The 15870-nt window shown below is 40.4% G+C and overlaps 2 protein-coding genes across 6 annotated transcripts in view; both read left to right on the forward strand.

Annotated features, from left to right (window-relative positions):
* MAP3K1 (mitogen-activated protein kinase kinase kinase 1) overlaps positions 1–11203 on the forward strand; it is a 54810-nt gene extending 43607 nt beyond the window's left edge. For all 3 annotated transcript variants that reach the window (XM_085528862.1, XM_015848754.3, XM_085528861.1), the window contains exons 12-20: positions 725–816; positions 1042–1231; positions 1533–2808; positions 3742–3894; positions 4415–4577; positions 5282–5413; positions 6382–6524; positions 6972–7103; positions 8527–11203. In XM_085528862.1, the coding sequence (XP_085384988.1) occupies positions 725–816; positions 1042–1231; positions 1533–2808; positions 3742–3894; positions 4415–4577; positions 5282–5413; positions 6382–6524; positions 6972–7103; positions 8527–8676 (2431 nt within the window). In that variant the 3' untranslated portion in view covers positions 8677–11203. The remainder of the gene's footprint in view (positions 1–724; positions 817–1041; positions 1232–1532; positions 2809–3741; positions 3895–4414; positions 4578–5281; positions 5414–6381; positions 6525–6971; positions 7104–8526) is intronic.
* A 162-nt stretch (positions 11204–11365) lies between these two features.
* On the forward strand, positions 11366–14997 carry SETD9 (SET domain containing 9). 3 transcript variants are annotated; one of them, XM_015848763.3, is made up of 6 exons: positions 11366–11523; positions 11646–11986; positions 12144–12267; positions 12460–12575; positions 13306–13411; positions 14863–14997. In XM_015848763.3, the coding sequence occupies exons 1-6, from the start codon at positions 11432–11434 to the stop codon at positions 14948–14950; spliced, it is 867 nt and encodes a 288-aa protein (XP_015704249.1). In that variant the 5' UTR covers positions 11366–11431; the 3' UTR covers positions 14951–14997. The 3 variants fall into 3 exon arrangements, 2 of the variants coding, with proteins under 2 accessions (XP_015704249.1, XP_032297029.2); XR_014939392.1 differs by lacking the exon at positions 12144–12267; XM_032441138.2 differs by lacking the exons at positions 13306–13411; positions 14863–14997 and adding an exon at positions 13132–13213.
* The last annotated feature ends 873 nt before the right edge of the window (positions 14998–15870 follow it).

The following is a 15870-nucleotide window of genomic DNA, read 5'->3' on the forward strand; positions in this document are numbered from 1 at the left end:
TGATATATATGAAGTTTCTGGGGATGTCCTTGTAAAAATATCACAAGTGTTTGTAGCTTACAGATACAGTGCTGTGTATAGGTTACTCCAAAACTAATGCCTCCTGTTTATTTCCATGGAAACTAGAACAGATACAAAAAGCATAATAGCTCTATTTCAGAGAGCAAGTTCTCAGCAGGAAAACACTATTTTTCACCATAGTTACCACCATTAACTGTGCATTTTTGCCAGTGATGAACAAATGCCTGCAGGGTGTCTTTGTAAAAATCTGCACCAGCAGAGGTGACCTGTTGTGTCCACTGCTGATGCATGTCACCTCACTATGCTCACATCCACTGATCTCCATCAACATTCAGTAAGCATCAGTGAATGTCAATGGATACATTTTTTTTCCACATGGCAGAATTCAGTGACACACCTTGCTTCATATGTACTACCACTCTGTCAGACTGCCCCTATACTTCCATCTGTCACTAAGCAACAAAATGTAACAGGCTATTGGTGGGAAGGTTAAACCTCTACTGCTGTCCCACCAACATCTGCCTCTGATATTATGGGCCAACTAATGAAAAGGAGGCATTATTTTCAGAGCAGCCTTTGTACTTGGAATAAAGTGAAGTTGATACCCAAATAAAAATCTCAGGTAATGATTACTGAAATGTTAAAAAGTTTTTTCTTAAAACCATCAGCTAAAGCAGTTACTTTTGGTTTGAATTTCTTGTAGTCGAACAAGTCAACTTTCAGTCTCAACGCTATTGGAGATGTGTAAAGGCCAAGCAGGAGAGTTGGCAGTTGGGAGAGAAATACTTAAATCTGGTAATAATTGTTCTTCATATATAAATGGATTATCATTACAAGCAGTTATACTGACATTTTTTAAACTAAGTACAGAATTTATCCCAAATGAGCATGACAAAGTGTTTTTCTTTGGGCTGGGATTATTTTGGGCACAGATATAATTCCATGTGAAACTGTTCTGATCTTTATTGAATTTAAACTATGAATGTACCTAATCCTTATTTTTATCAACTTTTTTTTTAGGATCCATTGGTATTGGTGGTGTTGACTATGTCTTAAATTGTATTCTTGCAACTGAAATTGAATCTAGCAACTGGCAAGCGCTACTGGGGAGACTTTGTCTTATAGACAGACTTCTGTTGGAATTTCCTGGTGAATTTTATCCTCACATTGTCTGTGGAGATGTTTTACAGGCTGATACCATAGTAGGCAGGTACTTGCTTACGCTATTTAATACTCTTTGTAGTTGATTGTGTCATTGATGATCTCTTAATATAGATATATATATGTGTGGGATGATGAATTCCTGTAAACAAATATTTACATGCAAAAGTACACCTACTGGTTGCCATTTTCAGTTTCTGACCTGTCAAACAATTCTTAAGCAACAATGCAAGTGGTAACTCCTTTTGCTACTGCAGAACATGGTCTTGAACTGGCTCTCTTAGCACAGGCTAACCAGAGCATATCACTTCATAAAACCGATTTTTTAATGTATTTATTTTTAATTGCAGGTATAAGAAACTTCTCTCCCTTCTAAATTTCGCATTGCTGTCAATTGACAATTCCCACTCAATGGTCGGTAAACTATCACGGAGAGTGTTTTTGAGTTCAGCAAGAATGGTGGCAAGAGTGCCTCATGTGTTTGTAAAGCTGTTAGAAATGTTGAGTGTGACAAGCTCAACTCATTACACGAGGATGCGTCGACGTCTAATGGCAATAGCAGATGAAATGGAAGTTGCAGAAGCCATCCAGCTAGGCATGGAAGAAATACAGTCTGGGGAATGTCGACATGAAGACTTTCTGCAGCTACCTGTACCAGATAATTCTCCAGAAGCTACAGAAAATAATACTCCCAACAATACTGTCCAGTTATCAGGGAAAAGTGGAAAAGGTTTAAGTGACAAAAAACTGAGTGCCGGTCCAGAGGACATTTGTGAGACACTGGCTGGCCTTGCTGTGGGACTTCCTGTTTCATCAGTAACCACTGAGCAACCAAAGCCAGCTGTTCAAACAAAAGGAAAACCCTACAGCCAGTGTGTGAACTCTTCTCCCTCATCCAGTCATTCCCAGTCACTGTTCCCAACACTTCTCTCTCCTTCAAACCCATCTGTACCAGCTGGCACTGTAACAGATGTCTCTAAACTCAGACCTCAGGGATTCATTCCCTGCAAAATCCCCTCACCTTCTCCTCAAACACAGCGGAAGCTTTCCCTCCAGTTTCAGAGAAGCTGCTCTGAAAATAAAGAACCAGATAAGCTTTCTCCTGTTTTTACCCAAGCCAGGCCTTTGCCTTCTAGTCATATACACAGGCCAAAGCCATCACGACCCACTCCAAATGATATGAACAAGCAGGGAGAAACTTCAAAGAATAGCATGACGCTTGACCTTAACGATGCTTCACAGTGTGATGGCAGTGGTAGTAGCAGTAGTGCAGTTATACCAAGTGAAGAGACGGTGTTCACACCAGTAGATGAGAAATGTCGGTTGGATGTTAATGCAGAGCTCAACTCCAGTATTGAGGACCTACTTGAGGCCTCCATGCCAACAAGTGATGGCACAGTTACGTTCAAGTCTGAAGTTGCAGTTCTTTCTCCTGAGAGGGCAGAAAATGATGATACTTACAAAGATGATGTCAATCATAATCAAAAATGCAAGGAAAAGATGGAAGCTGAAGAAGAGGAAGCTTTAGCTATTGCTATGGCAATGTCAGCATCTCAAGATGCCCTGCCAATAATTCCCCAACTACAGGTCGAAAATGGTGAAGATATCATAATTATTCAGCAAGATGTAAGTATGCACGTGGGGATTCAGAATAAACTTCCAGATTGAGGTTCTGTAATGTGCTGATTTATTTTCAGAGTCATACAAGCACAAATTAACTCAGTATCCTCTCTTATAAGTCAGGATATAAACAGTCTAGAAGTTGAGGGTGCAGCAGTCCTTCCATGGTTATTAACTAGTTCAGAGAAGGTATTTGGAAAGGAGATATATGCCTCTCTTTAAAATAGCAAAGAAGAAAGTGTAAAGGAGGGGAAGCAGAAAATAAGGGTCAAGTTTTTAGGTATAAAACTGTACTTGGTTTTGGTGTTGATTTATTTTAAAGGCCATCACACGATATTAATTTAGTTTCTGAAAGAATAAGCAGAGTGGGAAAAGATCTTCCTTTCAGTACATATTGAGAGGGAATCTGCAAGATACTTAAGAAATCTGAAGAAAAGTTCATTGTTTGCAAGTGTACAAAAGCACAAGAAAAATGGTGGAGTATTTTGACATGAAAGGAGTAAGATGCTGAGAGGCTGTATGCCTAGGAAAGGCAGCAGAATTGGTAGTGCTGCTGGAATTAATGAAATAGTTGGGTTTTCTTTGTGATTGCCTTCGTGGAAAAAACAACAGGTGAAGTGGGAGGAGTAAATTAAATGGAAAGTGTAATTTTGGTTGTGTTGGTTTTTTAGAAATGAGACAAAGAATAGAAAAGTCTTCATTCTACTCATGTTTTTATATCTTGCCTTTTACTTTCAGTGTACTACTGTTTCTACAGTTTTAGCATACAGTAGAAATGTGTGGGTTGTATATGGGCTTGTATATGTATAATACTGCAGTATATATAACTGTAAGGGAGAGGAGAGGCTTATAAACATGAGTATTTAATTGCCTTCAAGAACATAAACATTGCAGGTGCATGCTAATAAACAAGTAAATGATCTGGAATGTAACTTGCAGACACCAGAAACCTTGCCTGGACATACCAAAGCAAAGCATCATTACAGGGAAGATGCAGAATGGCTTAAAGGTCAGCAGATTGGTCTTGGAGCTTTCTCTTCCTGTTACCAAGCTCAAGATGTAGGAACAGGGACATTAATGGCTGTAAAACAGGTAAATATTTCACATTCTTGAACGTATTCTGCTTCTTCAGTGTTTCTGTGTGATATTAATATATTTTAAAGCCTTCTTCCCTCACAAACTGCTCTGTTTCTTCTGCTGTCACTTGTCATCTAACACATAATACAAACTCTGTGTATGGTATTAACATAGTATTTTCATTTTGATTTTATTTTTTTTCATTTTAAGAAATACTGTACTTTCAAATACACATTTTGCAAAATACATCCTAGTTTAAGCAGAGGGAAGTGAAGAGGGAAATTTCTCCACTGCAGGGATTCTGTTGGTGTTTTCCAGAAGGATGCTCTTAGTTCTCTGTGACTGTCTCACGTGGAGATTTATTCTCAGCTGAAGGGACTTGGGATTATTTAAAAGAGCACTTGCAGGTTTTGGGTAGTGAGCAGAGATGGAAAGACATCTGTTCTCATTGCTTTACCAGTGGGTAAGAGGAGGGGGCACAAATACAGAGCTGGCAGTTGTGTAAGGTAAATCTTAATGTCCTATTTCAAAACAGGTGACATATGTCAGGAATACATCATCTGAGCAAGAAGAGGTGGTGGAAGCTCTGAGGGAGGAAATACGGATGATGAGTCATCTAAACCATCCTAATATTATTCGCATGTTGGGTGCTACGTGTGAGAAGAGCAACTATAACCTCTTTATTGAATGGATGGCAGGTAAAAAGCTGCATGTGAAAAAATAATGGAAGTATGTATTGGCTTGGAACTTTGTAGTTTCATACTGCAAAATATTCCATATACGCACACACACATATATATATAGTTTTTCTGTTTTGTTTGTTTTGTTTTGTTTTGTTTTTGAGAAGGAGCTTTATTTTATGAATTGGATTATATTATTGCAGTCTGGTTATCAAGAATACACTTGGCATTTTATATATACTTATTTCCCATTAAAGCATTGTGCCTTAACTTACTTTCATTAACATAAACTACTTAGCAATACCGGGCTGCTAACAAGCAAAAGCCCAAGTACGTGTTATTTTCTGTGTTGCTGTTTGTAATTTTTTTTTTTTTCCCTGAAATAATATTACTTACGGTCATAAATTGTCAGGAGCTTTACTTTAATCTTTATATCATTCAACACCAAGTTATTTTACATTACCTCAACGGGCACAGTGGAAAATCCAAATCCTTGAGGATCTGAATGCAAGTACCTGATACTTTAAAGTGTCAGTTCATTTTTAAGAATAAAATTATTTTCTTAGGAAGTCTAAAAACTTCTATTATAATAGTATGTACAGTTCCAGGCAGAAAGTAATTAAGTAGTCGAGCTGTTTCTTTTACCTAGAGAACTCCAATTTTAGGAGGCAGTACTACTTTCTTCTATCATAAAATGTGTTTTAAAATTCTTTATCTTCTAGGGGGATCAGTTGCTCATTTGTTGAGTAAATATGGAGCCTTCAAAGAATCAGTTATTATTAATTACACAGAACAACTGTTACGTGGCCTTTCTTACCTCCATGAGAATCAGATAATTCATAGAGATGTCAAAGGTAAGATTTACTTAGCATGTCTTTTAAAGCACAGTATTTTGAAAGCAGTGTCTCTTGAACCTGTTGTTTCACTTGGATGCCACCTCAAGAGTCGTATCTCTGTTGGGTTTGTCTGATCATATTTAGGGACCTGTACAGAAGTTAATCAGAACATTTATAACATTCCTTGGGATGCTGGCTACTTGTGCCAATTATTTAGAAAAAATCAGTTTTCTGGATTTGTTCAAATAAAATATAAAGTTGCCACGTAGATTTAGAGATCAGTAAGTTAAATTAATGTAGATGTTTACATTACAGTCTGTGAACAAGCCAAAAAAAGTCAGGTTTCAGTGTATAAAAAGGTTTCAGTGTATAAAAACATTCTGGGTTTTCTTCTGTCGTCCTAATCGAACACGAAAGTAGTTACGCTGTTTGAACACAACTTGGACTTTATTGGGAAATCTTGGTTCTATTAAAATTCTGCCTTTAATGTTGCTATAGCTGTCCACAAACAGGAGACAGATCCAGATAAGTAGCAACATAACAGTGGTAAATGCTCTTGCCTTTTATTATTCCTCCTTGATACAGGAAAACTTTCATTTGCTGTCTAGTTCTCTTAAAGACGTCTCCAACCTCCTAAGGATGATGAAATAAGTGTAAATTTCACCAGATAGCTGCAGACAGTGAAAACCTCTAGAGTTTAAACTGACTTTTTCTTTTGTTACTTGGACATTGTTCCAGAATTCTGTGTTTGCCCTACTTTGAAAGTTTGATTGCTTTCCTAGATCTCATGTGGCCTCAAACTGTGTTCAGCAGGTTTTGTGCATAACAACAACAAAAAAGTGACATTATTACATTTACCTTTACCTTTGTTCTGAGGGTGAGGAACATCTACCTATCTATTGTCTTGAAACTGGAAAATTGTCTGCTCGTTCTTTTGCCTCTTAATAACAAGCCAACTAGCATTGTTTTTATTATGCTGTTGACAGGTGCCAATTTGCTAATTGACAGCACAGGTCATAGATTAAGAATTGCTGATTTTGGAGCTGCAGCCAGGTTGGCATCAAAAGGAACTGGTGCTGGGGAGTTTCAGGGACAGTTGTTGGGAACTATTGCATTTATGGCCCCGGAGGTAAGAAACCAGTTTTGCAAATTACTTCAAAAAGCTGTTTGAACTCTGTTAGCCAATTCATACAGCCAAGTAAATGGAAACTGCTGTAAATGCTTCTAGTGAGTTTGAAATGTACTAGTTCTAAAGAGGAGGAGTGACTCCAACGTAGCAATAGTGATTTATCCTTCTTGTCAGAATTGCTGTACGTGGTTTGTTGAAATATATTTCATGATTATTGGTTAAGAAAGCACGAATACCATTTGGTCAAAATGCAAGATTGTTTGATTTGTCCTTAATCAGGCACTATATTTTCTGGCTCTCTGTGTAAGTTTAATAGCATTTAGTGATCAAGCTGTTAAGATAAAATGTTCATCAGAATGCATTTGGTTCATTTTATTTCTTTATTTATTTTTCTTAAACTTAGGAGATTTTGCAGCAGATAAACTGAGCTCTGATTTGTCTGTTCAGGTTCTGAGAGGTCAGCAGTATGGTAGGAGCTGTGATGTGTGGAGCGTTGGCTGTGTTGTTATAGAAATGGCTTGTGCTAAACCTCCCTGGAATGCAGAGAAACACTCCAACCATCTTGCTCTGATCTTTAAGGTAAGGTGCTTTGTTGCTGCATTGGACACCACAATGAACAATTATCATCTGCAGCAGAGTGAATTTTACTTCTTGCAATGCCCCTTTTCTATATTGGAGCTGTCTGTATAAAAGCAATACTAATAACATCATACTACTCATTTTGACTAATGACTTTTCTTTCTGAGCCACCTCCAATAATATGTACTAAAAGCTTTATTCTAATACACCTAATACAACAGGCAAAAATATATACATATATAGGAATAGAGTTGATCAAATCTTCTTCCTAGAGTCAAGAGTTTGAACTGTTTCTTATGATCTTATAAAATATGGAAGCAAATTAAGTGTTTCTACTATAGAACCTCTCTGTTTATATTCATATTTCATAGTGGAAAATCTCCTTCAGTAAAATGTGATTTTCCATGACCAGATTTCGCTGAAAGTTACCTACCGTTACGCTAATCTATGAATGAATATTGTCCCTCCCTTTTCTAGGCCATCCATATCTTTTTGTAAAACCGATTAGATATATAGAATCATAGAATGGCCTGGGTTGAAAAGGACCACAGTGAGCATCCAGTTTCAACCCCCCTGCTATGTGCAGGGTCACCAGCCACCAGACCAGGCTGCTCAGAGCCAAACAGTCATAAATAGATATATACATACATCTGTATACGTTCTTTAGTTAAAAATCTAGTTCAGCTCCAGGCAGGAGTGAAGAAAATACTGACACAAGTAAAGAAAGTGATCAGCATATTCACTGGAGTGAGTAAAAAGTGTTTCCATAAAGCAGAACTAGTATGGTAATATTCAAATAAGAGAGGTTATTATCTTAATGAGTTGATGGCTGTGAATCTGATGGTGACTCTCCATCATCTTTCTCAGTCTGATCTAGAGAAGGTAAAACTCAATATGATGGGGAGCAACTTACTTCCATCTGAGAAAGATTTAACTGAGCAATATTACATAATATGTTAAGCTAGTTATGTTCTCTTGCTTTGTCCTTAATGCATTTTTACTACAACCCTGAAGGGCAGTCTATCTCCATGCTGGTTTCTGCTATGCCATTTAACAGCCATGGCAAGGAGTAAACTAAGGAATACCCACAACTGTGGCCTGAGAGCCACTTCTTTTGTCCTGCCCTGCAATTGGCTGCTACAGAGTATTGCTGAAGAAATACAATGAGAGAAGGGTGCAAGGAGAAAGGCAGTCTGTGAGAAGCTCGTGCTGTTGGGGAAAGAGTCTGAGAAAAAGAACCTGAGACCCATTTTACAGAGAGGCAGAAGTTAATGTAATCCTCTAAACTGCAGTGGGAACTATGCTGAGTGGATTAAAGCATGTAGCATGACAGCTGAAAATGATCAGCTTGTTTACTGTTTGTGGGGTAGAGGTGGGGCTTTTAAGGGTCACTGACTTTTAAAGAAGTCTTCTCTCTGTTCAGATCGCCAGTGCAACTACTGCTCCATCAATCCCATCACATCTGTCTCCTGGTTTGAGGGATGTGACTCTTCGGTGTTTAGAACTTCAACCTCAGGACAGACCCCCATCGAGGGAGCTGCTGAAACACCCAGTCTTCCGTACTACATGGTAGCTACTTATGTGTAAGGCTGATACACTGAAGAAGATGCTACTGAACATAAAATAACTGTTTTGCAGTGCAGTTAAGCGCAGCAGCTTGTATTGCTCTGCTGGCCTTGATGACAGATACATCACAGACTTAAGGCCAGTGGAGGACCCTACCTAAATATGTGATTGACAAATGGAGATCTTTACCTAAACTCAGTATGCAACATTTCACAACTTGTGCAGAGATTTGTAAACTGTGCCTTTTCAAACACATGGCTCTGTGTCAACGCAAAAGCATTTTTCTTTAAATCTGCATGGTTATTTAGCAACTTAAGTGATTTTTGTTTTATTTGGAGCACTTTTTCAGCAATATTAGCAGCTGAGGGGCTCAGGATCTATTTTAACGTAACAATCACTGTTCCATTTCACATCATGTAGATGTAAGCAGAGGATTCTGCAATTAGGAAGTTCTGTATCTGTCTCTTTGACTATACAAATCTCTGTGTAAAAAATCCAAATGTTGATGGATACTTTAAAAAAAAAAAAAAAGCCTTCCTTAAAGTAAGAGCAGGCACTTGTGGTTCACTGTGCATTTACTGCTGGCTGTGTAATTTCTTTTGAAATTAAAAGTTTTTGTGTTTTTGTTGTATTTTTAACTTTCAGGTAATGGGGATATTTTATAATAGTCTTTAGAAAAAGATGCAAACTGTCACTGAACATCTTGCTGACACAAGTTTTAAAACCAGACTTGCTGGAGATCTGAAACAAAATGCCATCCTCAAGTCAGTGTTTAAGGCTCTGACATTACAGCTTATTAAAAATAATAAAGATTGTTCTGCGTGAAACAATTTAGGTTCTGAATCATGTGAAAAGTCGTTGAGCCTTCTTTTCATATGGTGGATCGTGCAGACGTTTTGTCGGCGGCACCAGACTCAGCTTCCATTGAGGTTTACAGGAGATGCTGGTTCCACACTTCAGTGGGAGCAGGTGCCGGCTATGAGTAAATCTCGTTCGTTCTGTAACAACATTGAGGTCACGTTCCTCAATGATAACAAGTTTTACCTGCTGTTTTCCTTCTGCCATACATCATCTATTTACTGTAGCTGTTAGTGATAATTTTATTTGAAAATGTTGTGGGGGAAAAAAAAAAAAATAAAGTAAAATATTACCCTAAGAAAGGTATTTATTTTATCAAGAAATGGTCTTGGACTTGAAAAGCAAGATAAAGTAAAATGTGAAGTAAAGCTTCACCTGTAGTGCAAAACTTGTGTTTTTAGCAGGTGTGTTTTTAAAACAGATTTTTAAAATTATTTTTAAGGCAGGTTTTTAGATTCTGATGCATGTAATTCTGAAGGAAAATGGCAGCTTTTCTTTTGCTTTTTTTTTTTTTTTTAATGATGGGGATCTTTTTAAATCGAATATTGATTGTGTTTAATCCTTTAAGAAATACTGTTTGTGTTTTAACTCTTCAGAAGCCAGTTAAGCTGTTGGACTGAAACGGAATTGGTTATTCTTCAAAGACTCAGGATAAACTAAATAAGCTACAGTACATTTTAAAATGTACACCACGAATTGGAAGCGAAACATCGTAAAGATTTAAGTTTACAGGAATGACAGCTAAAGAATAAAAAAGAAAGAACTAAAGCAGCGTCATTAGTTGTGAATGTGTTCCTTTTGGAGATGTTACATTCCTTTGTTTTGGCAGATTGGCGGATTTGAAGAGTTAAAAAGATAATACCGAAATGTGAAGTTTGGTAGCTCTAACTGTTTTGTACTTGACTTTATTTTGGTTTTTGTTTTTGACCACTTTAGAATTTCTCATTCTAATAAGATTGTTTCCAAGTCTTTCTTACGTGCAAGCTTTAAAGGATGCACTCTTGCCAATCCACGTACTGGAAGATCAGTTGTCAGATTAATACTGTTTCTGGCAGATCTGTAAACTGTGTAAACTGATGAACCTCAGCTAATCAGTATTACTTTGTAGATCACCATGCCTACCACATTTCAAACTCAAACTGCCTCTAGCCTGTCCAAATGCGTTTCTGTTTGAGTTTGTTTGCGTTTCCCTCGGCTTGCTGGTAATTGTGGTGTTTTTAAAATGCAGATGTGATGTAATATTCTTATTTTCTTTGGATCAAAGCTGGACTGAAAATTGTATTGTGTAATTATTTTTTTGTGTTCTTAATGTTATTTGGTACTTAAGTTGTAAATAACGTCTACTGCTGTTTATTCCAGTTTCTACTACCTCAGGTGTCCTATAGAGTTTCTTCTACCAAAGTTCACTTTCACAATGAAATTATATTTGCTACGTGTCTGATTCCTAAGATTTCCAGGGCTTAAGGGCTAACTTCTATTAGCACCTTACTGTGCGAGCAAATTTTACAGAGATCTCTGGGTTAAGAAATTTGGCTTCACTGTATCCTTTGTTATTTTAAATATATCAAGATATTTTAATTAAAAAGTTTTTACCCCATTGAACCGATTTTATATAGTATAATTTGTACCTATTTTGGTGTTCTGTCTTTATAGCAAATAAAAGTTTTTGAACAAAATTTCTGTCTTTTCGTTTATTCTTATCGAGCTACTTCTTGTTCTGCTTTCGGAGGGCTGGAAAATACGATTTACTGATGGCGTTTCCGCCGCGCTCACACCCCGCCCCGCTCAGCGCTGTGCCAATAGCGGCTCTGCGTGCGCTGCGGGGCCACGTTGGGGCCGGGCTGGTGCTACTGTAGTCCGGGATGAAGCTGCTGTAGTCCGAGCTGTTGCTGCTGCGGTCCGGGATGGAGCTGCTGCGCGTCCTGCGGCGGCGCTGGGACACGTACAAGTACCGCTTCGTGCCATGGCTGCTCCTCAACGTCCGCCGGCAGCGCAGGTGGGGCGGGCCGGGGCGGTGCTCACAGTGCGGGCGGCTGTAGCGCTGCTGCGTGTCCTGTGCCTTGTTTCAGACCAACGCGGCCTCGTTAAGGTTTTCGCGTTGTTTTTGTTTCCTGTCAGGACCCTCCGGTTCGTTCCCGAGAGCTCCCAGGACAAGCTGATCTCCGATGGCGATGTCTGTGACACGCTGCTGAAGGTCTTCACGGCGCTGCTGCTCAATGACCTCAGCAGGCAGGGGCCGGCCCTGGCGCTGCTCCCTGGTGCGGGGCGGAGATACGCGCAGTTACGGGCTGACGAGCTGGACCCGGGCCGGCAGGGGCCGCTCAGCCCGCAGGAGGTGCTGCTTCGTACCATGGGCTTCAGCGTCACCCGGGACCGCAGCTCCCTGCGCTCTGCTGGCACCGGAGTCTTCGTTCGCGAGGGCTTCGTGCCCAAAGGGGCGGTTGTGGCCATGTATCCCGGTAAGGAGGCTCTCCTGGGGACTGAGTTCACAGTCTCAGCTGGGAGGGTTGATCCCTCTCCCCTCGTGTCTCTTGATGTTCTGTATGGAGGCGACTGGAAGACGTTGTGGGCACGTTCTTGTTTTCTTCTGAAATAACCATATCTGTCTTGTAACAGGTACGGTGTACAGAAAGCACGAGCCCATCTTTTTCCAGTCGCTCGGCAACCCGTTTATTTTTAGGTGCATAGATGGTATTCTTATAGATGGGAATGATAAAGGACTGTCCAGATCAGTGTACAGGTAAGCAATCAAGTAGGGGAATGGCATCCAGAAGGGAATTGTTAGGGGTAGTGCAGGTAGTGTCCGTTCTCTTGGCGTACCCTAATTTGAGTCTCATTTGAAATGTTATCTGCTTCTGTGTATCAATTAAAACAAACAGCACCGGGGTAAGGGCTGCTGCTTGTGAAACGTTAACGCTGTGGTTCCTTTTAGGTCTTGCAGCTGGAGGGATCAGCTCGGCCCCTTTCAGATGAGTGACGTGAGCTGGCTCACAGCTGCTCCACAAAACCCACTGGCAGTGGGACAGTATGTGAACAACTGCTCCTATGGTAAGTTACTGCAAGGGTTGGCTTCGTCTGTATGGGAATAGACTGGTTTGCAGGTGGCACACAGAACTAGATACTGATGGGGGCAGAAATGCTGCTTAAGGTAAACACTTGGGAGATTGTTTGGGAGGCCTTCTGTCAGAGCTGGGCGTCAGGACCCTTCAGTGCAACAGCCCTTCAAATATCCGTGAGCTTTTCTTGCTGACTCCTGTAGTGTCTCTTTGAGGGTAAGCAGAGTGAGCGGCATGCATCCCAAAATGCAGTTTAGTAGGAAAGGGTATCTGGCAAAAGAGTTCTGGATCGAGGCAGTGCACAGAGTTGCAAATTGAGTTCCTCAGCGCTGTACCATCAGACTTACTGAGGAAACCATGCCTGAAATGGCATCTTTTGTCACTGTACACTTTGGCATAGGATAATTTAAGAAATAGGTTAAGGGGAACAGCTTAAGAAAGGAGTGCACAGGTTCTAATAATTAGTGTTACAGCAGTGGGACTGGTGTAATGAACCACAGGCTGAACGGCATGAAGACAAAGCTCTCGCATTAATCTGTTTTTTCCAGGCCCAACGTTCATGTAAAGAAAATTCCCCTTTTGCTTCTGCACAGGTGGTGATTTTCTCCATGACTGTCTTTGCAGCGTCTGGTACTTCTGCAGTATTTATTATTACCCACCTCTTACACTGTCTAAGACTCACTGAGTGTTATAGAATCAATTGTTTTCTTTTTATCTCTTAGAAAAAGCAGCCAATGTGTGTTATCAGGAGTTTGATGTGCCAAGACATTTTCCTGTGGAACTGAAACAGTATCTTCCAAACATTGTCTACAGCCACGAGATAGACAGGTGAGCAGGAAGTCAAAGAGCTCTTAGATCTGTGTGATACAAAGCAAAATGCATGTGTGAAAAAGGAAAACGTGTTTGAAGGGAATATTAGAGAATATGAGAATAGAGAATGTAATGAGAAGATTGTAAGGAAGATACAGCTCTTTCAATAGATACATCTAATGTAACTTAGAAGACTCTTCTTTTTTGTTCTGTTCTTCTACATGTTTGCAGAAGAGGTCGGTATAACTCTGACTCGTGGTTTTACAAGCAGCAGTCCTACACACTACAGTGGGATCTTCCTGAATCCCATTAAGCACTGCATTTATTTCATTTATACAACAGTAATGAGGCTTTTCAGTATGTGTTTCAAATTTAGTTGGTAACCTGCAACTAATCAAAGCTCTTAGAAGGCAGATGGGACTTGGGCTTCTCACTCCTCTGTTCCTCCAGGTCTTCTGCTTATGGAACATTTGAGGAATCTAAAAGGAATTCATACTGAGACAAATTAAATGCTGTGCAGCATAAAGGCAAATGCCTTCTGGTTATATTACGCAATTAAGGTCCCTTGCTATGAACTGAAGTTCCACCTCTTTTAGAACTTAAAGTATTTGGAAAGCTTTGACAGATTTTTTAGGTTGAAGCTGTGAGGAAAAAGTGACAGATCAGTATTTGTGTGGTTCTGTGTGGAAGAGAGTGTCCTACATGGTGACACAGTCAAGAATATCTTTTGTGCTGTGAGGAATTGAGTTGTAATGCTGGTTCTGAATATAAACACTAAAGATTTGTCCTTTTTGGTCCAGTTGGTCCTGTGGGACCCACTCAGTTCTCTTCACCTGGAGGATGTGTAAGGACTTCAGAGGCATTTCAGCCTTTTAGTCTGGTTCTGGTGCTGTTTTAGAACTGTGAGCTTTGGTTGTTGAGAGCTGTGGTGCATACTGGAAAAAGGTGGTTCTTCAGATTGATCTTGGGCTTTATTGAGGCAAAGTTAAATATGCTTTTGTAAACTGCAGGTGAATTAAGAAATGCTAGTAAAAGAGGTGAGGTGAGCTTTAAGAAACCCTGTGTGTTCATCTTAAAGTGTGAAAGCACAGTGAGGATAATTAAACCATGGGCTTGCTTCAGGATGGGGAGTTTTGCTGTTCACCTTGTCATCTGTCCAAGAAAAATATCATCTCATCAGTTTTCCAGGTGTCCAGATACTAGAGAAGCGATCCCACCCTCTTGTGCACATCTAAAAGAGTGTTTTCTGCTCCATTAACTTTGATGCATTATATGTTTTCCTCTGTCTTGATTAGCTCATTTCTTTTCTGAGTAATGGTGTGAATGGAAACACTTTGCATACCCACACTGACTGCACTTTTTCTTGGCACTGATGCTGGTTTTGATTCTGTTTGCCTGTATTTCAGAGTTGTTTTCAAAGCCTCCCTGGCACCTAATTGTGCATTTCCTTGTTGTGCTTTTCTTTTCAGCCACCTGAGGTGTGTAGTGCTCGTCACGCTCAGAGACATCCAGCAAGGAGAAGAACTTTTTTCTAATTACTACACCATCATCAACTGAAGTAATGAGTTTGGAACTCTTAATAAAATACCTCTTGTGTACTTCAAGCTTTGTAAGCATTTATGTACAATGAGCCAATAACAATGGGCACCTAACAGGATGCGTGGCACTAGTTTCTCCTTGCTTAAATACTGACATCTGGCAGCCAGGCCTGCAACTGGCATCAGCAACCATCCCTCTGCTGGTGTCTGTAGAATAGAATTGAGTAGATAAGTTGGAAGGGGCCTTCAGAGATCCCTTCTGGCCATCGGCTGTGCACCCCAAGATGTGCTGCCAGGGCACGCTGCTGGTTCATGCTGGGCTGCTGGCAACAGCTCCCCCAGCCCCTTCCTGCTGCAATGCTCTCCAGCTCACCTCCCATCCGTGCCTGTGTCCAGCTCTGTTCCAGGTACAGCACCAGCATTTTCCAGGTGGCCACTCACCAGCCAATACCCTGTTAATGCACTGAGCTCCATCTCAATCTTGAAATGACTTGAAATGAATGACTTTAACCTCATTGGAATTCCCAACAGGGTATTCCCAGCAAGAGGCACCCAGCCAGTCTCAGCAAGGCCTTTGGAGGAAGGTCAGCCAGCACAGCTCTGACTTTTGGCTTCTGAACTCCAAAGGTGAAGCTTATGACAGCTGTAATGGTAATTCTCCAAGAGCTTAAGTTGCTTCCTGGATTCCCTGTTGATTTGGAATGGCAGAAAAGTGGAAGTTGCTTGGAAGATCAGGAGGTGAGCTGACAAACCCAGCAGGAGAGCTGCTGGTGCCCAGGAGGAACAGGCCCACAGGGAGACGGGAACGTCTGCCAGGACGAGCGGCTGCCAGAGATCAGAAACTTTAAGGAAACCAACAGTTCACTGCCAAGATACTGCAGCCAGCGCAGGGACCAGCATGTGACTGTGCAGCGAGTGGGGAAGGAGCTGCAGAGTTGC

Source organism: Coturnix japonica, chromosome Z (assembly GCF_054131305.1).
Source record: "Coturnix japonica strain WE chromosome Z, WE-NBRP24, whole genome shotgun sequence".
In the NCBI taxonomy this organism is placed as follows: Eukaryota; Metazoa; Chordata; class Aves; order Galliformes; family Phasianidae; genus Coturnix; species Coturnix japonica.

Excerpts from the sequence above, each read along its gene's own strand:
- SETD9 (XM_015848763.3), top strand. The coding sequence starts at position 11,432 with ATGGAGCTGCTGCGCGTCCTGCGGCGGCGCTGGGACACGTACAAGTAC. Across the intron at positions 11,524-11,645 it reads AACGTCCGCCGGCAGCGCAG|GACCCTCCGGTTCGTTCCCG; the intron begins GTGGGGCGGGCC and ends GTTTCCTGTCAG. Across the intron at positions 13,412-14,862 it reads TACAGCCACGAGATAGACAG|CCACCTGAGGTGTGTAGTGC; the intron begins GTGAGCAGGAAG and ends TTTTCTTTTCAG.